We start from the raw sequence: 27,324 nt of genomic DNA, 5'->3' as shown, positions 1-27,324 counted from the left end.
GAGCAATTGGACATCATCATTATATAATAACCTGACACCAAGTTCACGCAAGATACATAAAACGGCAAAGAAAATGTTTCACAGGCTATTGACAACGGGAAACACCCGAGAGCCATAAAGAATGGTGCTGGGCATTGGGGCTGAAGAAAAGCTTCAAAGACACATGGCCTGAAGCCTCTGCCAGGGCAATTAAATTTATGGGGGCTATAATTACTGCCCTAACAGTTTGGCGTCTCGTAAATCTCTCGATAAAGGGACCCCGGGTACAAAAGGGTTCTCACGTTAGGATCAGGCGGCTGGCTGGCGCGCACACACCCACATCCCACTGTAGCTTGGGCCAGATGGGGGCTCCCCTCCAGAGGCCCCCTTTCCCTCGGCCTCTCCCCCTGACCCTCACCGCGACCCCCGAACCCCGACCCGGCCCCAGCCCACCCTCCCGCGCCTCCCCGGCGGCGCCACATACCGGCGCTGACATGGATCTTCTTCATCCAGGGGTACACCACGGGCTCCTTGGCTTTCAGGCCCGGCGGGCTCTTGTCGGCCAGGAGCAGCGGGCACGCGGGGGCGCTGCCCCCTGCCGGGACGCCCGGGGTGGCGGGAGCCGCCTCGCAACGCCGCGGGGGTGCGGGGGGCGCCGCGCGGTGCTGCGGGGGAGGTGGCGGCGGCGGCGGGGGCTGCCGCCCGGGCGGCAGGACGTGGCTCGCGTGCAGGCCGTGCGCAGGACCCTTGGCTCGCGCCGGGGGCTGCTCGGGCTGCGGCTGCCGCCCGGGGCTGGCGCCACCGCGGTAGCCATAGGGGTAGGCGGCTTCGGCGGCACCGTGCGCGGGGTAGAGCGCGGCAGCGGGGTAGGAGGGTTCGCGGGCGGCCCGTGGTGCGTAGTAGGTGGCGGGGGGCTCGCGGCTGTTGCCCGCGTGGGGGAGCTGGGGCTGCTGCGCCGGCAGGTGCTGGGCCGCGGGCGCTGGGGGCTGCTGGTAGCTGGGGCCCCCGCCTGGGCCGCCGTCTCCGCCGCCCGGGCCGCTGTGCTGCGCGTACTCCTCAAAGGGAGGGAACTTGGGCTCGATGTAGTTGGAGTTTATCAAAAACGAGCTCATGGTCATTAATTTGTGAAGTGCAAAAATACTAATTTTTCTCGCGTTGTCGTTTTTCTGGGCTCGCCGAGGCCCCTCCCCCTCCTGCCTCGCTTCCCATCCCCCCTTTCCTCAGCTCCCTTCCCCTCCCCCGCTGTCAAGCGCCCACCCCTCCCCTCCCCTCCCCTCCCCCTCCCGCCGCCGCCAACGCCACCAAAGTTCGCGCCGCTCCTCCCCCCCTCCCGCGCGCACGCGCGCGCGCGCTCGCCTCGGCCCCACGCGCGCCCCGCCTAGTACCCCCACGTGACTCGCCCCCGCCAATGGGCGCGCCGCGCGCGCGGACCCGGATCAGGAAGCGCGCAGGCGAGTGATGGATGCTGCTGTCCGGCCCCGGGCGGAGGGAGGGAGCTGGAGCTTTGGTCACCCCCAGCCCCCCAACTTTGGGTCCTGCTGGCAATTCGGGCCCTGCCAGGGCTTCTGGTCCTCTCGGACGCCCGAGTCGGGCCCTTTTCGTACCCTACTCCTGGTCTAGGCCTCGGGGCAGCCGAGTGGCCGCGGCCCATCGCTGACCTCGGGCCCAGCCTAGCCTGTCCTGGCGTCTTCTAGGGTTCGAGGCCGGCGGAGGGAAGGAATGGCGTGAGGACCAAGGAGATATCCTGATTTTAACCGTGGCCCCGGATTAAAACGAATAAGGCCAACAGATCCATATTTTCACCAGCTGATCCCCTTCCCCACAACGTGCTCGCCGAGTCCGCCCGAGATCCCCTGCTTTGAGAAGCCCGGCAGGAGCCGCAAAGGGTGGGTGGGTGAACAGCTGGGAGAAATCGGCCAGAGGAGCAAGGCCATTGCAATGTAACCGGGTGGGCATTTTTCATTTTTCCTTCCTTTTAGAGACAGAATCTGCTTGAATTTTTAGCTAAGAAAAATCAAAACCTTTCTGATAGCATCTCATTTTGATGGAGGTGTCGGTATGAGACTTAAACATGCTTGCTTTTAGTAGGTGCGGCCGTGAGAGAGAAGATAGCCAAAGGGTGGGAATAGATAGCGACGCCGCCACAAAATCGAGCTTCGAAACCAGCAACTTCCTATTTCAGAACAATCCCCAAACAAAAACAAGCTAGGGACAGAATAGGTACCGTGCCCTGTCTGATCGCTGACGGGTCTTTTCCCCCGCTAAGAATTTTAGATTTTGTCTTTTGGACGCTGCTTTCTAAGGCTGTATCTGAGGCTAAAGTTACACCTACAGGACAGTCTATAATTTCTGAATTGCTGAAAATTAGCATATTAACGATATCAGTAGCTCTGGAAAGTGGGGGGGGGGTGGAGAGGACTGTTGCCTGCCATTTGGTAATTGAAATCTGATGGGTAAACTAATTACGCCATTATTAAGAAATAAATTACTTATTAATTCCACCTAATGTTGATCTTTGAAGTAAATACTGATGCCTTAACTCGTCGTGTGTACTTTCCCTTTCTTTTCCTGAGTGACAGACACACCTGGCTCCTCTACTTTTCAGCCCAGATTAAAGCAGTGCAAAGTAGCATAGTCACCATTCTAAAAATACTTTCATATTGGCATGCAAAGCAAGGATTTTTCAGCTGGCGCACCTTAGTTGGTTTTTCAGAGAGCAGGATAAACAGCCTTCTCACAACTGAGTCTCAACCGCAGACAAGGAAAGTTATAGCCTAAGCCTGGAGATACTTCAAAAGGAATGTCAATTCTATCTTCATTTATATCGGTTACTCATATGAGTTACTAAATGCTGGAATATATCCATTTGATGGATAGTCATTTAATGCTTAGCCACATAAAGCCTATTATATGGGACTAATCTTTAAACTAATTTAGGAAAAGAGGTTAAAAAAGGGATCATGTTAGCTTTCCAACTGGAATCACCCTGAAGCGGTACAAAGAGGTTTCCCACATTGGATGTGTGTCTCTGAAGAGTGCTGTCCATCGACATGGGGCACCCTGAAATTTTCTGAAATGAAATCTGAGCCATAGACAGAAATCAATCTTTAGACATCCTCTCTAGAGTTGGGGGGAAATCTAGCCTGTGATACAGCTGCCTAAATCTGTATTTCTCAAAAGCAAGAAAAAATAATATAGACATATATACTATTTTATATGCACAGTATATACATATATGATATAGTTTGCAGAACATGGCTTTCTAAGCTTCAGGGGGAAAAAATGACAAGGAAAATTTGCCTTCGTCCTTATGTCGTCAGCCTTGAGTACTAGGGTCTTAACTATGTCTGTTTAGTATTATTTACAGACACTAAAACACAAAATTCATGTTGTTTAGCCTCAGAACCTTCTACCGAGTTTCTATTTTAAAGTATTAATGAGGCACAGGCACTGTTTTGTATATGGTTAACCTAAACGGGTTAACTGTGCCTGTGTTTTATGTGGTTCTATTACTTGAGGAAGATGGGCTTACACAGAATCCCCCAAGGCCTGTAACTTGTCTTTGTGGTTCCTATCATAAACACAAACGGAGCCAGGACCACCAAGTGTTATCTCACACACCGACATTTTGACATTTTACTGCAAGATTTATGGCTGTAATAAACAATCTCAGTACCTTTTCTGATCCTTCCACAATCTCTCTTTGCAAGCCATAGCATCGTTCCATTGAATCAAATAATCTTTTGAAAAACACTTTAAAAAGCACACACACAAAAACGTCTTGCCTTTACACAAGATCCAACACACCAGAGTAAAGCCAGGAAGAGTCTAACTCAATTAATAAATAAACTGAAGTTTACCAGCAGCATCTCGCCAGAGAAAAGATGGGATGCCCTGAAATCAAGCAGAGAGAGAGCATGCTAATCTTCTCACACCAACTGGCTCCAGTCCCTAGCAGGGTGAAAGCGTTATCCTTTTCTTGGGAAACTGGTGAGCACATTTGCTCATTTCCACGTGCAGAGATAACATATATTCCCAACAAAAGCTTTCTTAAAATCCCATTAAATGAAATAACTTTTCGTCATGTCCTCGAATCCCAGATGGAAGAGGAGAGCGAAGGGAGTCTAAGGCAGAGGGAGGGCGAAAGGGAGGCAGCGTTTGCAGCCTAGTTTGAATCTGATTTGAATCATTTTGAATATATTTGGAACAGCCTTCCCTCTTGAATGCAACCCTGTCCCAAGTTTCAAAGTGACCGAACAGTGACACCGTGTGCATTTTGTTTCTTATTAATCTTACACATTGACAGTCTTTGTTAAATCACAAGGCGCGCCCTTCACCAGCCGACATTTTCATATTTGTTAGACGCGCTGACCTGAAGTTCACCTCGGCCTTGGACTTTGCGCTTCTAAAAGGTCTATACAGTGCCTTTTAGAGAGCAGGGTGCTTTGCCCAGGTCACTCCTTCTCAGGGAAAACCAAGGGGGAAAAGCAAAGGAAATGTAAACGTTATGGAATGTATTGACTGTATTTGTCCTTTGTTCTTTAGAGCGAGAGTTCTCCAGACTGTTCTGTGTCTGGAGCGCATACGGGAATAGCTGAATTTCAAAATGCCTGATGGTGGTATTTGAGGGCTTCCCCAATACCTACACTAGGCATACGATTTTAGAGAAGCAATACTTAATCAGCCATTTGACCAAGTAATTGTTTAAGGGCAGTTTCCTTGTCATAGTTTATAATAGTGGACACAACCCACACATCAGGATTGAAATTGATATCAGGATTAAACATGAATTTTAACCTGGATTGTGCAAGAGGCCTAAAGATAAAAATCCTCCAAATAAAAAAAGTAGGTACTCTAAAAGCAGTAACTTCTGCAGGTACTTTTTTTTTTTTTTTTTTTTTAACTACAAAAACTGGCTAAGAGGTGTCTATGCTTCTTGAAGCTGACATGTTTCTAAGGTGTGGCATGCTTTTAACCAATAACACAATAGCAAGGTTTTCTTGAAGAGACACATAATTGTCTTGGTGAATAATAGAGGGGGTTTCAGTTTTCTTCATTTCGCTAGCCCAGATGTGGTGAAGTGTTCATTGTTGTAACAGCAATCACCACAGTTGTTTCCTTCTCTTTTCATCTGGCACACCCCCATTTGGCTTCAAGCTCTTGGCCAGAGTAAAAACTTTACACATTGCACAGTGGAAGCAATCTGATGACTTCCATGAAGTCAGTGCTTGGGAAATATTTACTTTGCCACTAAACGTACCTGGCACCAGGAAATCCAATCAACCAGAGTATATTGGGATGATCTCAAAAATCCCTGCAAGAGTCCACATTCTGAGTAGTTGAATTAACTTCTCTCTAAAGTTAAAAAGAACAGCGTAGAAAAAAATTGCATTTTTCTCCTCTGTTTTCCTACACTGATTACTTGAAGTTCAGTAGATGGAAAAGGAAACTATGTCCCCAACCCCCAAAACAGATTCTAATGGCACCAATGGCTAATGTCCGGTGCATGAAAAATAAAATATTGTTTAGTTTTCCACTTGCAACTCACACACGAGGCATTGGTTCCAGTTGGCTTCCTTAACACACTATTCCCTTTCTATTCGACCCTCTCACCCCTCCTCCTGAGCTTGCTTCCCCTCTCCTTAGCTTTTATTCCAAATGTATTTTTAAAGAGTCTTTTCTGGAGAACAGAAGTCCCTCATGGTGGTCTTAACGAAGTGGTCTGGCATTTATGGATTCCATTTTCCTGTCCAAATGGAATCTTCTTTACAGTTCAGTCATTCACTTACAGACGGTGGCATTTCTCTTACATTTCGTTCAGGGTTAACAACAAACGTAATGAAAAATCTCCAACAACAAGAACATGTTCACGGTACCCATAAGCATTTCCTCGCTGGTGGAAGGTGGAAGAATCCTGCCCTTCGAGGAGCATTTCCACTTCTTTCCTCCCCTTCCCAGCTCTGAGAACTCTTTGCGACTAGTGGGTGGCGGTTTCCCAAAAACCATTCTGTGTTTGAAAACTGCAAAGAATACATTTTGCAAGGAGTGCCTATGCTTGCCCTTGTCCTCACACACTTTCGGGACCATTGTATGAATGAAAAAGAAAAAGAGGCTGGCCAATCAAAATAACAATTTTCAAATAAAGGAAGTTTCCTGCGCCGTTCTCTTGCCTTTGAAGGTATGGTGAAACATTGGAGACTTGCTACATTATTTCTTAAAGATCCACTGATGAGTTCTGAGCTTTTTAATTTTGTGACAAACCCACAAACAGCCTCCTGGTTCCCCAACATCTGAGGTGTCGGTGCTTCAGTCATCTATGCCTATTTACCTGCTGCTATTCCCTCAGAATGGGAGCGATAATTCAAGATGAAATACAGCACGTATTACTCTTGAAAAGAGGAATTTTCTATCCTTTCCTCCGTAATTGAGGTCATTCAACCACTAGGGTTCACCTGGAGTCCATACCATGATACACGCGTCACTCCGAGCCATTTTATCTTTTGTGCTGATAGTCAAGATCGCGGCTCTAACATTGACATCAAACTCTGTCTGGGCAGATGACTAAGAGTGCTGCACAACATAAACTTTTGACCCTCAACTTTTTGACCCGCAGTTGCAACGCACTAACCACAAAGATACACAAAGCTGTGCCTCTTCTTTCAGGGGGCAGGGATCCCCCCTCCCAGGGCACCCTGCTTCTGCCGCTACCTTTTGGATTAAGAGGGTGGATTGGATATTTTTGTGTTTGTCACTGTATTCCCTGTCAAATCAGCCTCCTACCTCTTCTTGTCAGCACTTAAATAGGAGTGAGATTGTTTTTAAAATCACTCATCATCACATTTACAGGGAAAATTTGGAATAGGACGGTGGAACCTTGAAAAAAGTGAAAGAAAATAGAGGATGGGGAGAAAGCAGGCAGTGGGAGCCGGAGGCATTTTTCCCCCCTTTATTTAAAAATAAAGACGCAGCCCTAATTGTTGGGAGAGCTGGCCCAGGCAGGCGAGTTGACTGTGAACTTGTACTAAAGCGTGCTCTGCTGGCGATTCCTAGGGTGTGCAGATTTATCTTCTCTGCATTTACTTAACCCGGCAGTGAACTGCACGAGCCTCATTTGTTAGGCGATGACAGACTTCACCTCCAGCAAGGGCTGCTTCACAAAATCGCAATAATTACCCAATAACCTTCATAACAAATATTATTATTGAAAAGACTGGTTTGTGGGGAGGGGACCTGGTGGAAGGACAGCTTCCTTTGTGAAAAAACACCAAACAAAACAGACCTAGGCATATCTTCACTTCTGGGGGTTAGAATGGCCAGCACTGTGGGTCCCCTCTCCTATGTGGGTGGGAACCTAGGCTGACCCCCTCAGCCCCGTCTGGAAGCCCCGTTTATAGTTCTGTCATTGACTAGAAAGAAATTCTGCCTTAGAAGCCAAAGGGATGGAACCCACAACATTCTGCACTCTCCATGGTAGAAGAACCTCGGGACAGACTCTGGAGCTAAGGCAGGGGAGAGGCTTCGAAGGGCAACTTTTAAGCTAAAAGGATTGTTTTCCTCTTTAATAGCCCATCTTTCAGGATGTAATTTGCTCCCCCCTCACTAATTGTTTGGCTATAATACTCTTCACATCTCAACAAATGAACATGACTCTGTTTCTGGTAGAAAATTCTGTCTTGCTCTCCCAGAGCCGCCAACAACGAAGCAGGGGAAAGAGCTGGAGAGAAGGAACCTCGGCATAATGTTGTGAAATCAGACCATGGAAACCCTTACAAACCCCTAAGTAAGTGTGACCAGAAGCTTCCTATTATATTTATAGTTCAGGAAATATTGTCTCTTCAGCTTGTAGAAACAAACGAGGCCCTGCACATACTGAACACCTTCTCCTCTTACAAGATGAGGAGCACAGACAGACATTTCTGCCACCGGCTAAAGCTGGATGTCTTCATAAAGACCTTAATGACAGAGATTTTTTTTTTCTTCTAAGTAAGTTCCTCTGCAAAAACAATTCCAAAGAATGTACAAGAAGAAATACCTTACCTACAAAATGAGCAGGTAACAAACCATCCTCTTTACTATGCTTCCTATGAAAATAGGAAGAAAAAAATTCTCCAATAACACTCACATAGGTCTGATTGGATGCTGTATGTTTTTAAAGTCATTTAACTCCATGTGAGTTAACCTGCTCTCTTAGAAACTCTGAAGTTTTATAAAGATTCCAACAGACAGAAATAAGCAAGCTGACCATATTTATAGGCTGTATTTTTTTTTTTTTAACTCAGGGGAAAGATTGTCTATATTGGGTAATGCTGGATATCGGTCCAATAGCCTTTCTGCCCACCCCCACACCCCAGGGTGAGATGTGGCCACGGAGGTGGTGTGGACGCTTCCTCCAGGCAAGCTACTCAAATGAACCTGCCAGAAGTCCTATCACTCTTTTCTGCTACTAATTTTAGTCACCAAGAAATCACTCAACCAAGATCACCAAATGAGTAACTAAAATAAAACCTTAACCCAATATTTTCCAAGAAAGAACCCAAAACTCAGAGCAGCAAAACAAAAACTCCAGAATTCTCAGAGACACACAAAATAACAAAAGAGAACGCAAATAGAGTTCACATTCTAGTTCCCACTAAGATGCGGACACTGAGCGCTGCAATGCCAGTCTTTTCACAGGTCATGCAAGATGACTTCAGGGATTTGCCTTGCCACTGGTTCAGAGAAGTGGGACTTGTGGGAGGGTTTTGATTTTTCAAAAAAAACTTCCCAGGTTTGCTTTTGGGCCTCTGACTTTGGGGACAACTGTTGGACTTATGTTGAGTGTCTGCACAATAAAGTTTGTTGAAATTCCAAAACTGAACTTGAAATCTTTTCACTTTAAGCCCTTAGCAAATATCTTTAGCAATTAGCACTTGAGAAAACTATCCAGGTCCTAAAGAGACAGAAGGTCCTAATTTTTTGTTTGTTTGTTTCATTTCTGAGTTGGAGAATTTGGCTTAATTCTTCCAGGGAATGGGGGAAATCTGCAAGGTCCCTTGTGGGTATCCATCCAGAGAAAGACCCCAGGACAGGCCACAGCATCCCCAGTCACTTTGTCACTGAAGAATGTGAGGGTTTGGGGCCAGAGGGGGTGGTGGCTGAGGCCAAGTTGGAATTGTACCCAGGAAAAATTTACTTCACCTTACTTCGTGCTGGTGCAATATTGGGAACTGTTTTGGAAATCATAGATTATGTAAATTTCCTGGGATCAAACAGAAAGAGCAGCTAACAAAAGAAAGGCGGAAATCTCCTACTGACAAACGACCAATTTCTTCCCTAAACTACCCTTTATGATGTGTCAGGAAAAACAACCTAATGGCTCTGGGGACTTTTAAGTTGGGCATTGAAGACACCTCGACTTCCCCTCAAACTTTAGGGCACAGTTTAGAAGAGAGAGTTTGTATGTTGAGGGGGAGTAAATTTCTCTAATCTTTAGTGTTATCTAGGGAGATCCCTAAGTTGCCTTTTGAGCGTCCTGTGCCTGCATGTTTTAATTCTACAAAGGAGGAGAGGAAAAGGAAAGGAGAGAGCGAGAAGAAAGGGAAGGCGGAAGAAAAGAAAGCGCTTTAACTCCTTTCATTTAGCCTGGGGATTCAAAGACTAAAGTTAAATCCGGCCATAAAGTTTATTGCTTCAGACTCACAGGCGGGTGAGAACAGTCCCACCGAAATAAAAAGAACGTGCAGGCAAACAAGGTTCAGGGCCTGGTCCCGGGTGCGGGGGAGGGGGTGGTGAGCCCTTACCCCCGCCACCCCCAGGTGGGGACCCGCGGTCCCCGGCGTCCTGGGCTCGGCCTGGCAACCCAGGGGCCCAGCCTGGAGGTGCGGCCGGCGCCTCGCCGGCCTCTGCCACCCTCCGGCTCTCCCGAGCCAGCCTGAAACTCGGCCCCGAAGGCAGCCGCCTCAATTCAGTGCTGCCAAATGACCCCGGCCCGCGAAGACATATTGCCACAGCCCCGTAAGGAATCCCGCCAGAGTCCGCCTCGGCCCAGCCCGGGCCTTTCTTTCAAACTCCAAGCACTCCCCAGCGCAGCGCGGCCCTTGGCGCCCGCGGCCGGCGCCCCACTGTCTCCCAGCCCCCACCCTAGGGCTCCGCTACCCCCCGAAGAGGCAGCCTCGCCAGCCCCGGAACGGGGGGCGGCCACGCCAAGTCCCCCCACACAGGCCCATTCGCACACAAAAAATCATCTTTTGCGCCGGCGAGAGCAGCGGAAGTCATTAACATTCGCGGTGGTGCAGCAATTAAAGTTAGGCCTGGGGACGCGGCGGCCACAAGCGCTTTTCACCGGGGTGCCTCCGCAGAGCTGGCTCCTGGCGCTGCTCTTGTGGGCAGAGGAAGAGTTGGCTCTGCCCTTTTGAATTCAGAGGCAACCTCCGAGTTACTGAACCACAGAGAGAGAGAGAGAGAGAGAGAGAGGGAGGGAGGGAGGGAGGGAGGGAGGAAGGGAGGGAGGGAAGGAGATCGAGGAAGAAAGTTTTCAGAGTACAAATAAACTTGAAAGCGCTCAGGAGGCAAGCTTACCTTAACTCGGAGGGAGCCATTTTTCAGAGAGTTTTGAGAACTTGTGGTTTGGACACTTCTGGACCTAAAATTGACAATTTGAATGACCAGGCGGCACACGTAGCCTGCAAAAGAGTCAAATGGAGTCCAGCGTCAGTGAGATTATATGTTATGTGGTATATAATGTTGGATGTCAACTCCCCAAAACCATAAAACTTACTTTAATGGCCCCACGTGACGTTTTATAGCCAGTGAGCCGATCTGTCTGTGCTATGGATGATTTTACGATCTAATTCATAGACAAAACCCTATTCATTTGGCACCCAAATGTCATATAGCCGGAACTGGGGCTTATAAAGTTTACTGTTTTATAACTTTTAAAAGGAAAGACGGCATCAGTGTAAGCAGTCGGTAAATGTGCAAATCTCTAGTTGCGCTTTAGCTGCCCTGAGGAGTTTCCCAATCGAGCTAGGATGGGGTAAGTACCTTCCATTTGTAGCAAATTAATTGTAGCAAAAGAAGCCAACCGGGCTCAGGGTGAGGAATGGGAAGGGGTGCCTGGGTGGGTCAGAGGCAGAGGGTTTGGGGGCCACAATGTGGCACAGCAGCCTCTTCAGCAAGTGGAGGCCTAGGATGTGACCTCAGGAAACAGGCAGCATCAGTGTGGGCCCTGAGGGCTGTTAACAAAGCCCTGTGCTTTGCTCCTTTCTCTGTTTTCCTCTTTTTTGTACCCAGCAAGTTAACTTGGTTTCCTCAGAGATGGGCAGGTCGGACTCAGGCTTGAGAACCACCTACAGCGTTTCCACCTTCTGCCCTGCACTCTGATGGGTCAGAGTTAGGGAGGTCGCGGGTCAGGGTGTTGGTCTGAGGTCTCCTTCACAGGCAGGCTGCTCAGGTAGCCTCAGACTCCCTGCCTTCCAGCACTGGACAGACAGACGGAAGAACAGAAAGAGCCGCTTGCTATTTGGCACAAACCAGACCAAGAGAACTTACAATAGAAAGTTTATTTTTTTGTTTCCAGTCAGTATTTTTTCCTTAAAAACAAATACAAAAAAAAAAAAAAAAAAGCTGATCACAGTTTGCTTAAACAGCCAGACTCGGACAATATTTGTAACTTTGTTCACAAAAACATACATCACTGAAGCTGCGCTTATAAGAGCCACTTCCAGAGTTCGTGCAAAGGGTCCTACAAAGGCACGCAGGGACACACCGCTTGGAGTCACAGTTTTCGTCACAGAGTCACTAGTCACTACACGTCAAACAAGTTAAGTTGTGTCTCATCAAGTCACCTCTACAACAGCATTAATTACACAAGGAATATAGGTAGTTTGAATAAAAATATCTTTAACAGCTTGGAGCTATTGAGACAGGAACACTTCCACTCACATGCACAGTTAAACAACTGGAGTGCAACACAACATTGGCACTAAACGAGGTTGAAGGGGGACTTTTTTGTGTGTTTTTTTTTCCTCTTTTTTTTTGTTATAGTTACTTCAAGTAACACAGCTTGCTTCATATAAATAAGTTAAAACATCTATTTTTTTTTCAAGACAAAGCCATTCAGGACAAAGAGATGAACAGAAAGCAGATCTACTTATACAGGCGCTATAATGGCAATAAACAGGCTCATGATTAAAAGATGAATTAGGGCAACAAGAACAGGGCTTCTTCACAGAAGGAACACAAGGGAGTTTCAGAAAGTCACCTTAGTACTGACACTACGCGGGATCCGCTAATACTGCTCAGTACTTTAAACGCTCAAATACTCAGGGGCGGAAGGCCCCTCCCGCCGCCGCCATGCTCATGCTTTTCAGCTTATTATCTTTTTTCCACTTCATTCTCCGGTTTTGGAACCAGATTTTAATTTGTCTCTCGGAGAGGCAAAGAGCATGTGCTATTTCAATCCTTCTTCGGCGGGTCAGGTAGCGGTTGAAGTGGAACTCCTTCTCCAGCTCCAGGGTCTGGTAGCGCGTGTAGGCCGTCCGGGCCCTTTTGCCTTCCGGGCCGCCTATGTTGTCTGCAACAGAAAAGTCAGCGATTTAGCCACCAACTCCTCAGCCCCTGGTTACCCAAGTCAGCTGGACGAGCCAGGGTTCCTGAGCAAGGAACAGGGGAGAAAAAGCTCAACAAGTCCTCTCTCCTCACCCGCCCACCCCTCCCGAATTTCCTTCCCTCTTCCTTTCTAGAGAGAAAACAATACAATTTGGACTCTGGGAACAATCGGCCCATCTGAGGCTGGAGCCGCGTCCCGAAGGATCGCCCGGCTTTCCTTCACCCCTCTCCTGCCCTCTGGCCCTGCCCCTGGCACCCCGAGGCGGGGAACAGCCCTCCCAGGCAGCCCACCTCTCAGAAACCCACGGAAGCCAGGCCCTTTCCTGAGCGTCCAAGTGGCCTCCAGGTCACCCTCCCTTAAAGTTCCAGCCCCGCGAGCCGCCTTCTGTTCCAGCCTGCACGCTTGGGGCGCCTGCTTTCTTTTTCTTCCCTTTCCTGCTGTCCCTTCTGCTCCCAAACTTCAGAATCCCGCCGGCTCTCGCCTCGATTATTCCCCCCCAAGCCCCTTTTCGGGGACTCTAATTAGTAACGCTGTTTCCCCAGCGTAGCCCTCCTCATAAATTATCCGTCCTGACAAGCCCGATTCACGGCCCCTACTGCCATCCTCTACCTCTCTGCGCCCTGCTCGGCTGGCTTGACCCGGGAGCGCGTTCCGAGGCGCTGGGGTTCGATATGGCATTTTTCCTTTTCCCCCCGTTGCACCGTCTAAACTTGCTTGGCCAGCGGCCCTTCTCCACCACCCCCCTCCCCATTTGCGAGCGCTGGGCGCTGCAGAGAAGAGAAGGTGAAAGGAGGGAAGCAGGGGAAGGAGAACGGCGGGGAGAGACTCCACAGGGCTGGGAGAGGCGAGACCAGGAGAGAGATGGGGAGAGAGGGCGGTAAAGGAGAGAGGGGGGACCGAAAGCCGCGCCCCCGCGGCCGCGTGGATTTAGAAAAAGGCTGGCTTTACCATGACTTATGTGCAGCTTGCGCATCCAGGGGTAGATCTGGGGTTGGGCGGGCGGCGCCGGGCTCGGCTCGCTCTGCGCGCTCGCCTGCTCGCTGCTGGCGGGGGCGTCCTCCTCGGCTCCGGACGCCGTGCCAACCCCCTCTCTGCTGCTGATGTGGGTGCTGCCGGCGTTGGCCGAGGCGCCGCTGGAGTTGCCCAGGGAGTTTTTCCCGCCGTGGTGGCTGTCGCTGCCGGGCGAGGGGGCCACGGCGGAGCAGGGCAGCGGGTCGGGCGGAGGCGAGTGCGTGGACGTGGCCGGCTGGCTGTACCTGGGCTCGGCAGGCGCCGCGCTGGCGCCGGCCGCGTAGCTGCGGGCGCGCTCCCCGGAGCCAAAGTGGCCGGAGCCGGAGCGGCCGACGCTGAGATCCATGCCATTGTAGCCGTAGCCGTACCTGCCGGAGTGCATGCTCGCCGAGTCCCTGAATTGCTCGCTCACGGAACTATGATCTCCATAATTATGCAACTGGTAGTCCGGGCCATTTGGATAGCGACCGCAAAATGAGTTTACAAAATAAGAGCTCATTTGTTTTTTGATATGTGTGCTTGATTTGTGGCTCGCGGTCGTTTGTGCGTCTATAGCACCCTTGCACAATTTATGATGAATTATGGAAATGACTGGGACATGTACTTGGTTCCCTCCTACGTAGGCACCCAAATATGGGGTACGACTTCGAATCACGTGCTTTTGTTGTCCAGTCGTAAATCCTGCCTGATGACCTCTAGAGGTAAACTCGTGCACTAATGGGGGAGTTGGGTGGAGGCAAGAGGGGTGGCGCGCGCGCCCCAGGCGCGTGCCCGCCACCCGCCGCCGCCGTTCAGTCGGACTCGAGCGCCACCCGCTGGAGGCAGGGCGCATCGCTCCGCTTCCGACCGAGGGCTGCAAGGGCCGGGGTCGAATTGAGGTTACAGCCCATTATGGCAAAATTATTGCATTTCCCTCGCAGTTCCATTAGGATGTACCAATTGTGAGGCCGTCAGCTGCCGATCGCGCGCCCGGCGAGGATGCAGAGGATTGGGGGGAGACGGTGACTTGGATTTTATTTACAACAACTTTATTTCCCCGCTGTGCAGCCCCTCTTATTTTTGTGTTGAGGTTGGGGTCGGTTTTGCCCGTCGTGCCGGCAGCTCTGAAATTTGAAAATACAGATATCACCTTCGGGGAAGGGGGGAGGCCATTTAGCCAATTGGAGAAATAAATCCTGCCCGCAGCAGCAGCTACAATTACGGCTCTGTTTTTTTTGTGAGTGCATGAGGGACAGTGTCCCTGCCGCTCTTAAATGACAGGCGTCTATTAAAGATAGCTTTTGTGTAGTGTTTCTCCGAGGCGAGGTCAAATTCCATACACTTTTATAACCGGAGTCGATTTTTCTTTCGTGCAAATATGGTTTTCGTGTCATTAGTTCGCTATTTGATTTGCTTTAAGTATCCAGCCTGGAGAATCTTCACCACCAGGTCCCTTTCCTCGAGCCAGCCGGGCCCCAATTCGGAGGGTTCTCGGTGAACCCAGCGAGTGGGCCCAGGCTCCCCGCAGCCACAGAAGCTGTTTGGGGGCTGGGAATCCGTGGGCCGAGTTATTAGGGTCTTGCTTAGATCTCCAGGAGTAAAATGAGGGTGCTAATGGAAGCATTTCGTGTTAGTGCCTAGGATCTTCGTAGTTATTTTCCTGGGTCCTGAAAGACGAAAGTGAATCACGAATGTAGCCGAAAGGCATGGAGGGTACTTCCCGCTGGAGGCTGAGCGTCGCAGGCACCCCTGGCACATTTGGAAACCAGGACTCTTGCCGTTCCCATGGCCCTGGGCCCCCTCCTTAGGTCCTGAAAGCTACTCTCTGGTGGCTGCGCAGGCACTGTCGGAGGCGGGGATCCGGGATCCGGAGCTGGAGACTTCGGGAGCCCAGTCTCTCCCGGGGCTGTAAAGTTCCACCCGCGCTCAGGTTGGGTCGGCTCAGCTGAGGCTGCTTCTCTTCCACGGACGGTCGCGCGCGGGCCGAGAGACAAGGCTGTCTCAGGGCCCCCTTTGTTCCTCACGCTTCTTCCTGTCTAGGGGCGGCCTGGGATGCCACCAAAGTGCTGGGGCCCCAGCCTTTATGCCCCCTCTTTCCAGTGGCCGGAGTCGATTTGGTGGTGCCCTCCGGGACTTGGTGGCGAGGGACCGAGGCGAAAACGCCCAGGCACCAAAAGGGGCTCGGCCCAGGTTCTTTCCTCTCCAGCAACCCCGCGTCCCGAGCTCAGGGGCGCGCAAAGGCGCTAGCACAAGAGCCGGGGACGAATTCGGGGCGCGCCCTGGGGTCCGAAGCCGGCTAGGGCAGCCTTGGAGAGCGGGACCGGGTGTGCAGTGCGCCCCGCTCCACCGCTGAGATTGGCTGTGTGTGGGATTTTGTGTGTGTGTGAGAAATAAATGCTCAGGCGTTTGCAAAGCTCCCGGCTCCCCTGAAGCTGCAGAAGCCCCCCGGATGGGGGCAGGCGGGGGGAGAAAAGTTGGGGAGCAGGCGAAGGCAAGGGGGCAAAGCCGAGGGAGGTTGCGGTGCTGGCCTGGTCCCTGCCCAGGCGTCTACTCGCCCGCCTTTGCCTCAGCGTCCTCCCCGCTGGGCTGTGTGGAATTGATGAGTTTATTTTCCTTTTTCCACTTCATGCGGCGGTTCTGGAACCAGATCTTGATCTGGCGCTCGGTGAGGCAGAGCGCGTTGGCGATCTCAATGCGGCGGCGCCGCGTCAGGTAGCGGTTGAAGTGGAACTCCTTCTCCAGCTCCAGCGTCTGGTAGCGCGTGTAGGTCTGGCGGCCTCGGCGCCCGTGACTTCCATACACGGCACCTGCGGGCAGAAATGGCCGGGCGCCAGTGAGCCAGGAGGATCCCGGCCGCCGAACCAGTCAGACCCGCGCCCCGCGCCACTGGCCTCTAAGCTGGAAACCACCCCTCTCCACTCCAGCCTCTTTCGCTGTGTCTAAGGCCGAAATCGGGAAGGATGGGAGAAGATTCTTTCATACCAAGCGAGATGTTTTCCACCTAAGACAACCTGAAGTGAGAACTTATTGTTTTTGAAAAATCTGCTCTGCAAGAAAACCATTACAGGCAAAAGGAATAGAATGAGCATTCTTAATTCAGGGTACCTGGGTCGTGTTTTTGTGGGAGTGCAGAGCTTGTGTCTGGAAGTGATGGGTGTGGAGCCCTGTGAGTAGGGTAGACACTCGGAACTCACACACGAATCTCTGTGAAGGTGTTACTGTGGCCAGACATGTCAGGACTCAACATGTTTTTTGGAAAATGAAAACTGGTCAGCCCTCTCAAATCTTTGCAAACGCCCCCAAATTGTATGGCCCTTCTGCAAAATGCAGAGCTCCCTTGGAAAACAAAACAAAACAAAACAAAACAACACAAGGCTTTTAAAGCAAAACACTAGAAGCTTAAAAATCTGCACTGGGTTCTGTCCTAGGATTCTCTGTTGAGTTTTTGGAAACCAGAGGCAAAGGGATGGAGCTATGGGCCATCTGGGGTTTCTGGAAATGTAGGACTGTGATGGGCTATCTGTTCTGGTGCCAAAGGAACCCAAGGTTGGGGGGCTCCCCCCAGGCTGGGCGTGTGAGACTCAGGCAGGGCCTCAAAAGGAGGCAGAAGTTGGCTAAGAGTGAGCAGTTGAGTGGAAGGGGGAGGAGGGAAGGGAGGAGAAAGAGGAAAAAAAAATTCCTGAGGCTGGGGATGTGGCCCTCCAAGGCTTTGGGGAGACACTAGAAGAGGCCAAGTGAGAGCCTCTAACTACATGGGGTTTTGAAGGGCAGAAAGGAGAGGGATTGGGGGGTGAAGGGGAATGATCAGTGATGGGTGCAGAAGGCCATCTTCTACTTGGGGATCTGTGCAGGGTGTTTCCAGGGGGATGTGTGGGCAGGCACTCCCTCCCCTCCAGCCTCACTCTCTGTTCAGGTTGCCCCTGTCACAGGGTCTCACGTAGGGTGGCAGTGACCCCTCTCGATCCCCTAGGGTGTCACCTTACATGGACACCAGTGCCGTGCCTTCACTCTGCCACAGCTTGATTGCCTCAGTGGGAATGGCTTAGTTTTCTTTTTTCTTTCTTTTTCTTTAATCTCTTAAAAAAGCCAAAGAAACTTTGTTCATTCTTTCCTCCTTTCTTTCCATTTCCTCTTTCTAATTTCCGTCTCCTCCTTCCTTCCTTCTTTCCCTGCCCCCTTCCCCCTCTCCCTCCACTCTCTTGGGGGGGCTGCGGGGAAATGCCTTACCCGCGCAGGAGTTCATCCGCTGCATCCAGGGGTAAACAGGGCTCGTGTACTTCCGGTCGGTGCCTTCGTCATGGAGGGCTTTGCCCGGCACGCTGCTGCTGTCGGGTTTGTACTGCTGCTCGGGAGAAAAGTGCAGGTAGTCCCCGGGGCCCCTCTGCTTGCCACTGCCTGAGGGCGAGGCGCCACTGAGGTCCTTATCAGAATAGAAACACGAGGCCCCGTACTCGTAGGACGCCCGGTTGCAGGCCAGGACCGAGTTGGACTGTTGGTAGAAACAAGGTGAGGTGTACGTCTTGTCCGGGAGGCTCGACGCCCCGTACGAGGCCGGGAAGGGCCTCAGCGCGTCATAGCCAGCCGGGTAGAGGGGCAGCTGGCCCAAGAAGGAGTCCTGGCCGCTGGGCAGGCTCCCGGGGAAAGTGGGATTCACAAAATAGGAACTCATTTGCGCGCCCCTCTGCAGGACTGTGATTTGTTGTGTATTAGTACATCTGGCTATAACTATTAGTAGTCATCGAACTGGTTTGTTTCTGGATGGCCGAACGCCAAAAGCGACAGCAGCAAATCGCACCAGCTGACGCGGCGGCGGCCAATGGGAGCGAGCGCTGGAGCCCGCTCCCCGGGGACCGCGGCGACCGAGGCAGCAAAGTTACAAACAGCCCCCAGCCCGCCCGCCCGCCGCCCGCCCGGCAGATTAATGGGCGCGCACAGCCAGCCGGCCCGGCTCTCTTTCCGAACGCCAGCGGCGGGCACGGCCCGGGCAGGGGCGTGCGAATCAGGCCGGGGTAGGGGCATTTAGAGTCCAGGCCGCCGCAAAGGCCCCGCCAGGCCCGCTCCCTCCTCCTCCCCTTCTTGCCTTTTCGGATTTTGCTGGTTTTTCTTTCCAAACAGGAAACCTGACAGCCCCGCGCCGGGAGGGGCGGTGACCACGACGGCTTAGCTCCCGGCCGGCTTGCCCGCCCCGCAGGGCCCTGAGCGTGCCCCTCCTTCTGCACTCCCCCGCCCGTGGGTGCGGGTTCCGGGACTGAAGAAGGGGGCCTGAGAAACCAGGCCTTCACGCCCAGCTCCTCACTCCTGCGTCTTAGGAATCCGTGCATCCCTTCCCTCTTTCCTTCCCACTCCCACCAGGGGCCTGGGCCTCGCTACCGCCTGGAGCCGAAGGCTCACCTCGAGCTGACCAGATCGCGGCTAAACGTCTTCCCCTGGCAGCCCCATCCGCCCACATACAACACGTCTCCTTGGAGTCCAGACGGGCTCCCCTCCAATGGCCAACGACCGCCTGGCCTCAAAGCACCCCACAAGCTGTGCGTCCCCATACCACCTTTGAACCCAGGAATCCAGAGGCCAGAAACCACTGGTTTCAACAAGAAAGGGACCTACAGGGGAGTGGCCTGGAGACAGAGCTTCGAAGCAAAACGGGGGAACCTGCTCCCCTCACCCAGCCCTTGGGACTCGTCCTCTCAACACCCGAAGTGCTCAGAGCTGAGACAGATCCAGATGTGGAATATCTGTCCTCTTTCTGGAGGCACGGCATCCCAAGGTCCCTGCCGAGCCAGGCATAGAGGGCAGCTGGGATGTCCCAAAGGCTGTGGGGTAATTGATGTGCTTGGTTTCTGGGGTGCCCAACAGCCCGCACTTTCCTGGGGTGTACCCTCTCCCCTGCCTTTCCTGGGACTGCTGGGGGCCTGCCGGTTGCAGTTGCCCCAGTGCCGGGAACAGTTGCCTCACGGGCTCCAGGAATCGTCTGCATTGCTTTTGCCGTTGTCACAGGCCTGGCCTTTCCCAGACAGGAGGTGAAAAGCGTGTCCCTGGCTGCCCTTGCTTGATAGGTGTGCCTTAGAGATAGTTGACTTTTACAGCACATGGATCAATCTCATTTTGTAAAACGTGGTATCTTTCCAATGGCATTTTTACAACTGTATTTGTTGGGCTTGTAAAACCCTTGAATTAGCTTTAAAATCCTCAATTCTGTGGAGGCTGAAGAAAGACTATTTATACAATTTGGTTGAATTTCCGGAGGACGTTTCTAAGATCTGTAAAACTCCGATGAATGCAGGCTGATGGGGTTCAGGACTTGGGGGTGGCAATGCCCTCCTGGAATCTGACAACGACTTCCTTAATCTCCTCCTTGCTTTTTGATTTTTTTTTTGGCCCTGCCCTCACTTCCCTCAAAGGGAGAAAACTGGGAAAGGACTGGGCTAAGGGTGGCCTCCACAGAACCTAGCAAGCACCCTAGAAAGTGGCTGTTGCCCACGCTATGGGGTCTAACCCAGAAGCCTTCTCCCTGTGCCCCAATCAATCCACGCTGGGAAAGTTTCTCCTTTGCATATGTAAAAAGGGCCTGGCAGGAGAAGAGAGAATGTAACATTTCCCTGGAATTTCTTCAGGGAATGGACCCGATAGGTGAAAATGAAAACTCAAGTAAAAAATTTTAAAGGGAACTATTTTTTTTAAGGCTATGTCCAAAGAAAATCATGTTTGAGTTATTGTTTCCTAAACAAGACCATCAGATGACAGTGACGTCAAGCAAGTTATTATTATATAAGACAAAAATAACTGTTGGGAGATGTTGAGAAATGTTTACATTTGTAATTTCTGCTTCATACCTCCAGGTCTCACACAGCATTGGGAGTGATGGCAGTTGACTACATATACTACTATTGTTATTATTTGTTATGGGTTGACTTAGATTCTTGATCTAATAATTACCCCCCAGACAATGACAGAATTTGATTTCTCAGCTAAGAGCCAAAAACCATTGTGTTTCTAGCTTCTCTAGGCAGTGAGACAGAAAAAAATAAATTAAATTGAAATCTCCAGGTGTTAGCCAAGGCTGGTACATATCAGGTTGGCAACGGCCCAATTTATTTCTCCAACCAGCTTTAGGTGCATATATATATATATATATATAGAGAGAGAGAGAGAGAGAGAGAGAGAGAGAAAGAGAGAGAGAGAGAGAGACACTCAGGCAAGAATAGGAGCCCCAGACGCTGGAGGGAGCCTCTCCTGGGATAGTGAGAATGGCTATCAGGACTCTCTCTTCTAGGTCAAAGCCACAGAGAAGGTCTACTTACCTTTCAGCTGCTCTTCAAGGGGGACTGGATGGTGAGCAGGGCCCCACAGTCCGCCCTTTCTCTGGGCTGCCCACTCGACCTCCGCCAGCTTGGAGGGCGGCCCGCCGGTGTGTGGGGGGGACCTTGAGGGCCACCCGGGCCGCCTGGATCTGTAGCCCAGGCCAGAGCCCATAGCATACAGGTGCGGCCTCTGCCTGTCACAGGCCCTCGCCTGACGCCAAAGCCCGCCTTCCTTGCCATAGCCAATCCTCCTCAGGGCCAGCCAGGCCTGCAGGCCTCGGGGCCAGGAATGGTCTCTCCGATTTGAAAATCCCAAAGCGGGCGCCTTCCCCGAACCAGCGTGCGCCCCGGGGACGCCTTGGGACGCGCAGTTTGGACAGAAGCAGCCATAACGTGCCAGGCCGCCTGTGCAACCAGTCTCCATGGCGCTGGGGGTAGGGGGAGGACCCGAGTCTAGTCGGGCTTCCAGCTCCTATCAGGGGTGGCCAAGGCGGGGGAGGTTCCCGACAGGCCCTGGGAGGCCGCCCCTCAGGTCCTCCCTTGCCCCCCTCTGCTCGGCCTGCTTGGGAATCTCTGAGGGGCCCGCGCAGCAGTCGCGCCAGGCTGCACGACGCGGGGCTGCGGCTGGCGTCGGTCCCGGCGACGGCCACAGCGTGGCAGCAGCGAGCGCCCAGCGCGGTCGCAATAAATAATCTGCCCGCGGCAGCCGCAGTCAGGCAGCCCGCGGCCCTGCGACGCAAACGCGCAGCTTTATCCGCCCTGAGTGCACCCACAGCGCCGGTGGACGTCCCAAACATCTACAGCCCCTTCTTAATTTTCTAATGCACACCAAGGTATTATCTTAAGGTGGAAAAACAACAACAACAACGACCAGAACCACAGAACAAACAAAAAGAACTCGAGCCCAGAACCTCAAGATCGTGTCTGGTCGCAGTCCCAGGAAGCTCCCGGGGCAAATCTGGCCGACGCGCACCCAGGCCAAGCAACGGTCTGTGCCACCGCTCCACATAAAGTCAATGCCCACGGTACCCTCCGTGCCTCCCGGGCGGCTTCACAGTCCCCTCCCGGCTCGCGGAAAGTGGGGCGCGCGGTCGGCGGCCCGCTGCGCCGATGTGGGGGTGGTGGGGTCCCCCTATCGCCCAGACGCGGTTTGCGTCCTTCTTTCAACCTTAGCTGCGGGCCCCTGCCACTCTCAATAACACCAGTACATTCTCTGCACCGAAACTTCCCGCCAAGCAACACCCAGCCAATTAACCCCATCCTCTCCTCCAACACAGAGTTCCACCCACGCACCTAGTCCCTCTCCCCGCGCTTCAGACACATCTGTCATCGGAAAACCGCGTGAAAGGAAGCAGGCAATCAGCAGAAGAACCTGGCCGAATTAGTAAGTTTTTGTTTGTTTGTTTTTTTTCCCCTCATTCTACCTTTCTCTCCAGAAACCGAGTCCCTCAGAATAGAAGGTGCTGTGTTGACACTAATAAAAAAGCAGGTCGATTAATTCACTTTGCCCTCACCTCTTCCCACCTCCCCAGGTCGGGAACTGTCTTCAATTGTTGGGAAATTCAACCGAGCCAACTGGGTCATGAATGAAAAAAAAAAAAAAAAATCCAAACCCGGGAGACTGGCAAGGAACGCGGAGGGCAGGGCCACTTCTTTTTGGGCTCGGCAAGGTCGCTGGGGAAGAGGGGAGAGACCTCAGTGCTCCTGCCCCATGCCAGGGCGCTGTGCCACTGAAAGGAGGCTGGCATTCACTGCCATGGTGAGCAAGAGAGAGGAGAGAGGGAGTGTGTGTGTGTGTGTGTGTGCGCGCGCGCGCGCGCACGTGTGAAGGGGGGCAAGTGTGAACGGTGAGTGTGGGCGAGGGTGAGTATGCCCCTCTTCAAAGCCGCCCTAGTGCCCTCTCCCACCGCCGCCGGCGCCGGCTGCCATCTCACCACCTTTGCTCCTGTCTCCCCACATGTCTCACCTTCAGATGGCGGCTCCCAGAAGCTCCTGCCCCTCTGACAGCTGTCGCTTGGGCAGCCGGGGAGACGAATTGTCCTCCTTCCTGGTGCCAGAGGACGCAGGAAATTAGCCAGGTTGCGAGTTGCGAAGCGGCCGCGGCGGCGCCGGGAACTGGACGCGCCCCACCTCCAGCGGGAGCGGCCGGGCCGGGCCGGGCCGGGGCCTCGTCTCGCTCGCCATCGCCGGACAAAGCGCAGCCAAGCCCGGCTGGAAGGCAGAGCTCCGAAGCAGGCAGGACGGAGCGGAGCAAAAGAATGCGGCTCTATTCTCGCAAGGGAAATTATAAAAAAGTTCATGTTCACGGTTCCCATCCACATGACCGACAGCGGCCAATGGAAGGGCCGAACAACTCATAAAGTTGTATTGCAAAGTTGTAAATTTTCATAAACAACAACGGATTTATGACCCTTTCCCCATCACTAAGAGGAGGCAGCTCTTACACCGGCGCCATCTTACCACCGAGGCTGCCCCGACTTGGGGACGCAGGTTTTACAAACCCAGTTGGGCCGGGTTTTATTAAAAGAGCAAGAAGAAGCGGGCCCAACCTAGGCAGGAGGCTGGAGTCGAGGTCTTCGCCCGCCGAGCTCAGGCTATTCTGCGCTGTCCCCATCGCCCTTCGCCCCTTACGCAGACCCTCATCCTTCCCCGCACCCGGACGCCCCCCGCCAAGGCTCCGCAGCCAGGGGGTATGCGGTCCCTGCCCCTTCCTCTACCCCTCAGTTGCAGTGCTGTGCCCAGGCGCCCTTGCTTTGCCTGAATGCAGGGTGGGAGGGGGGCTGCGTCAAAGGGCCTGAATCCCACCTCCTAGCATGGGGCTGGGTTCATGGAAAATTCAGGATCATTGGCAGGGTAATACCCCTTCCCAAGCCCACCCCACAGCAGTAGGGGAAACGGTGGATTTTGGATTTGCTCACGGAATTTATGGGTTTTTAGAGAGATTCATAGACTATAATGTATCTACCGAAGATTCCGTTTTCTAGAGATCCGGGAGATGTTTGTGCACACACACAAAACCAAGACAAAAATCTCCAGAGAAATGCACATGTACAATTATAGACACACAGAAACACACACACTCAATTATGGACACAGAAATACATAAAATTATGGATTCCTGTAGTAATATACACATACGTAAAAATGCACATACAAAAGAGGTACACACGCACCTATACAAATCCACACAAAAAGGGACCTGCCACACATAAACACCAAACCATGGACACTCAACGCCTGGACGTTATTCATCCATTTTTGCTTCCCCAAGACCCCTTTGGGCATGCAGACATACCCAGGGCTTGCTCTCCAGCCATGGTCACCTCTCTTTCCCAGGCCCCCCTAGATAAAGCAGTCCATGTTTCTTTGTCACCAAGCATCTTTATTTTTCTGTTACATAAAACACGGTTAGCTGGGCAAGACAGGAAGCATGCCTTCCCATTCCTGGAACCCAAGCTAAAGCCTAAAGGGACAAGGGGGGACGCAGGACAACACAAGAGATGAAGGGCATTGAGAAGGGCATTAGCCCTCCCCACCAGCTATAAAGTTAGCTCAAGACAACACACCATGCTACAAAGTCACCCCATTAACACATCCTTCCCAAGTCAAGACATTGCCTTACAAATGACCTCCAAGACTATATAAATGACAAAAAAAAAAAATCTTGTTCAAATATACAATATTTGCTATTGTAGGAAAAGTCAGGGTGTACATATTCAACATGGCTGGACAGTAGGACATGGGGCCAGGGGAGGTGCAGGAGGCTGAGAGCATCTCTGCAGTCCTACTAAGCAAAGCTAACCCAGAGGTCTGCAGCTAGCTTGGGAGTGCTCCCCTCCAGAAGTGGGAGTAAAGGGCCTGAACTTGGGGTGCCCAGACCAGAGATGGAGGGATTCTAGGTTGCAGCACTTAGAATGCTTTGGAATAAATATATTATTTTTCAATTTAAATAGAAGCCAATACCCTGGTCCCCGGACCCCAGCGTCTTCTCAGTGCAGCCTCAGGGACCCCAAAGGCTGCTGGGCAGAAGCAAGAGGGGCCTGGCCGGGGAAGGGGCCGGCACTAGGTAGCAGGCGAGCCAGTGAGCACAAAATAGGTAGTTTGGGGCGAGTAGGTAGTACTGAGAAAATCAGGTCCTTGTCGGTATGGGGGAGGTGCTGGGTGTCTGCCAGTGTTGGGACGCGTCTGGGCTTCCTGGGAGTGGAGGCCTACTGGGGACTGGGCCCATAGGTAGTTTGGGGTTGCCTCTGGCCGAGGCCTGTGCTAGGTAGTATTTTAGCCGTGCCAGTGCAGAACTGGGCGGCCGGGGTAGGGAGAGTGTCTGCTGGGAGTCCTTGGGGCAGAGGGATCCCCAAGGGGACCCAGTCTAGGCGGCTGCTTAGTCCAGAAAAGGTGGGAGCTGGGATAGGTAATGGGGTAGATGGGTGCAGGTTGGGGATTGTTTTTGTTTTTGTTTTTGTTTTTCACGTTTTCTTTTTATTTTTTCCACTTTTGTAAATAAATTCAGTGAGTCTCTAAAGACGCTTTCCCGACTGTCTGGTGCAGCCAGGGCCCCTACTCGGCCCCTCATTCCTCTTCCTCGTCGTCTTCCTCTTCGTCGTCTTCGTCCTCATCGTCGGCCTTGTCCGTGGCGGCGGCGGTGGCGGCGGCGGCGGCGGCGGCGGGCACTGCGCCCTCGGGGGCTGCGGCGGCCGGACCCTCATCTTTATGCTCTTTCTTCCACTTCATGCGGCGGTTCTGGAACCAGATCTTGATCTGGCGCTCGGTGAGGCAGAGCGCATGGGCGATCTCGATGCGGCGGCGCCGCGTCAGGTAGCGGTTGAAGTGGAACTCCTTCTCCAGCTCCAGCGTCTGGTAGCGCGTGTAGGTCTGGCGGCCCCGCTTCCTGTCGGGCCCTGGAAGCAGACATGTGGACACACGGACACACGGACAGTTTAGCCAACACAGACACAAGACAGTGCATTAGCCAGACCGCTATCCCAGAGCCTGCACCTTTCTCCCAGCGCTAGCCCGGGCGCGCGTCCCCCTCCGCCCGCGCCCCGGAACGGAGCTGGGGGAGGAGCGGGAGTGTTAGCGGAAGACCCCAACTGCGGTGCCAGACGCGCAGGCAGCTCTGTGAGGAGGCAAGGCGCAGAATCCCAACTTTACAACCGCCCTTTCCAGCCGGCTAGGCTTCCACAATGTCCTGCTTCCCCCTGACAAAGGGAAATTGTAAATATAGAGTGTGGGCAAGTGGGAGACGCTGCGCTTTTGCCATTCAAAGGAGAGCTGGACCGCTTCCCCCCCGCCTCTTGCTAGGCAAGTGGGTGACCAACGGGCGGTCCGCTCTCCAGGGGCGCCTTTCCTCCCTAGAAGACTGCGCCCCCCATCCCCGGAACTTCCTAGGGCACTCCGACCCCCTGTCTCAGCTCTGGTTCCCCACCCCGCCTTTAAATGGCCCCTGGCACTGGGGCGTTAGAGGGGCCCAGATGAAGGGTTTGGCTCTTCCTGCTTTTGAGAAAGAAAAGCCAGGCTGAAAGGAAAAGGAGGAGGGAGGGAGAGAAGAAAGGGAGAGAGAAAGAGAGAAAGAGAGAATAGCGAGCAAAATGTTAAAATTCCAAGGCAAATGGAGTTAAATAAATTTACGAGGATCGAACCCATTAATTGGGTCATAAAAAGTTTTATGAGCCTCATTTACATACAATGCTACGGGCTCTCCACGCTATGGCGCCTCGACTCTAATTAAAACCAGAAAGGCAGCGCCGCCAGGAGTCACGGGGCCGCCGGCTCCCAGTCGCCTCTCTCGGCTCTCCGCGCTCCCCAGCCCCGCGCTCCCTTCTGCCTGTCCGTCCGCCCGCCCACCCGGCCCGCCTAGCTGCTGCGCCTACCTGAAGACCGCATCCAGGGGTAGATGCGGAAATTGGCCTCGGCCGGGCCGTGCAGCGCGCCTTCGTCCGCCTTGTCGCAAGCGCCTTTGGCGAGGTCACTGCAGAGCCCGGGGATGTTTTGGTCGTAGGAGGCGCAGGGCAGGTTGCCGTAGGCGTCGGCGCCCAGGCCGTAGCCGGACGCGAAGGGGCTCTGATAGAGGGGGCTGTTGACATTGTACAAGCCCGGTACGGTCGAAGCGAAGGCGCCGGCGCCGGCCCCGTAGCCGCTTCTCTGCGAGTTGGGCGCAAAGGAGCAAGAAGTCGGCTCGGCATTTTGGAACAGAGAAGCCCCCGCCGTATATTTGCTAAAAAGCGCGTTCACATAATACGAAGAACTCATAATTTTGACCTGTGATTTGTTGTCCGGCAGCTTTCAGTGTCGGTTTTACGAGGTAGCGTGATATATGATAACATTACACCCCCAGATTTACACCAAACCCCATTTTCTTTTGGACCGAGCTCGCCGCAGCACGTGACCGCCCACATGACCGCCTCCGCCAATCTCAGCAGCCCTCACAGGTGGTCTCGCTCCGCGGGGCCAGCGGCAGCCTAGAATGGAAGG

At 52.7% G+C, this 27,324-nt stretch overlaps 4 protein-coding genes and 2 long non-coding RNA genes across 8 annotated transcripts in view; 1 reads left to right on the top strand and 5 right to left on the bottom strand.

The window, feature by feature from the left end:
- HOXA4 (homeobox A4) overlaps positions 1–1,188 on the bottom strand; it is a 2,321-nt gene extending 1,133 nt beyond the window's left edge. Inside the window, exon 1 of the mRNA XM_086693899.1 lies at positions 464–1,188. Within this exon, the coding sequence (XP_086550025.1) occupies positions 464–1,097 (634 nt within the window). The 5' untranslated portion in view covers positions 1,098–1,188. The remainder of the gene's footprint in view (positions 1–463) is intronic.
- Positions 1–22,960, bottom strand: part of LOC147583178 (uncharacterized) — a 25,679-nt gene extending 2,719 nt beyond the window's left edge. The window contains exons 1-2 of the long non-coding RNA XR_015246055.1: positions 22,823–22,960; positions 10,537–10,640 (exon numbers count right to left, since the gene is read on the bottom strand). This is a non-coding gene — a long non-coding RNA (uncharacterized LOC147583178). The remainder of the gene's footprint in view (positions 1–10,536; positions 10,641–22,822) is intronic.
- HOXA5 (homeobox A5) lies at positions 11,479–16,104 on the bottom strand. Its single transcript, XM_025929864.2, has 2 exons — positions 13,517–16,104; positions 11,479–12,532 (listed from the first exon to the last, which is right to left on the bottom strand). Exons 1-2 carry the CDS (start codon positions 14,409–14,411, stop codon positions 12,282–12,284), a joined length of 1,146 nt encoding a protein of 381 aa, XP_025785649.2. The 5' UTR covers positions 14,412–16,104; the 3' UTR covers positions 11,479–12,281.
- Positions 16,106–18,456, bottom strand: HOXA6 (homeobox A6). Its single transcript, XM_025929863.2, has 2 exons — positions 17,786–18,456; positions 16,106–16,365 (listed from the first exon to the last, which is right to left on the bottom strand). The coding sequence occupies exons 1-2, from the start codon at positions 18,225–18,227 to the stop codon at positions 16,106–16,108; spliced, it is 702 nt and encodes a 233-aa protein (XP_025785648.1). The 5' UTR covers positions 18,228–18,456.
- On the top strand, positions 21,018–25,375 carry LOC147583177 (uncharacterized). Of its 3 annotated transcripts, XR_015246070.1 has the most exons (4): positions 21,018–21,844; positions 22,134–22,240; positions 22,389–22,615; positions 22,829–25,375. It is a non-coding gene; the product is annotated as an uncharacterized LOC147583177 (long non-coding RNA). The 3 variants fall into 3 exon arrangements; XR_015246067.1 differs by having other exon boundaries at positions 21,018–22,240; XR_015246069.1 differs by lacking the exon at positions 22,389–22,615 and having other exon boundaries at positions 21,018–22,240.
- On the bottom strand, positions 24,218–27,324 carry HOXA7 (homeobox A7). The gene is made up of 2 exons (XM_086693910.1): positions 26,724–27,324; positions 24,218–25,751 (listed from the first exon to the last, which is right to left on the bottom strand). Exons 1-2 carry the CDS (start codon positions 27,100–27,102, stop codon positions 25,423–25,425), a joined length of 708 nt encoding a protein of 235 aa, XP_086550036.1. The 5' UTR covers positions 27,103–27,324; the 3' UTR covers positions 24,218–25,422.

This window comes from Puma concolor, chromosome A2 (assembly GCF_028749965.1).
Source record: "Puma concolor isolate L17-30 chromosome A2, mPumCon1.1.hap2, whole genome shotgun sequence".
NCBI lineage: Eukaryota > Metazoa > Chordata > Mammalia > Carnivora > Felidae > Puma > Puma concolor.
This window is presented reverse-complemented; position numbering and strand designations above follow the sequence as displayed.

Excerpts from the sequence above, each read along its gene's own strand:
- HOXA5 (XM_025929864.2), bottom strand. The coding sequence starts at position 14,411 with ATGCGCCCTGCCTCCAGCGGGTGGCGCTCGAGTCCGACTGAACGGCGG. Across the intron at positions 12,533-13,516 it reads CAAGCTGCACATAAGTCATG|ACAACATAGGCGGCCCGGAA; the intron begins GTAAAGCCAGCC and ends TTTCTGTTGCAG.
- HOXA7 (XM_086693910.1), bottom strand. The coding sequence starts at position 27,102 with ATGAGTTCTTCGTATTATGTGAACGCGCTTTTTAGCAAATATACGGCG. Across the intron at positions 25,752-26,723 it reads CCCCTGGATGCGGTCTTCAG|GGCCCGACAGGAAGCGGGGC; the intron begins GTAGGCGCAGCA and ends GTCTGCTTCCAG.
- HOXA6 (XM_025929863.2), bottom strand. The coding sequence starts at position 18,227 with ATGAGTTCCTATTTTGTGAATCCCACTTTCCCCGGGAGCCTGCCCAGC. Across the intron at positions 16,366-17,785 it reads GCGGATGAACTCCTGCGCGG|GTGCCGTGTATGGAAGTCAC; the intron begins GTAAGGCATTTC and ends TTCTGCCCGCAG.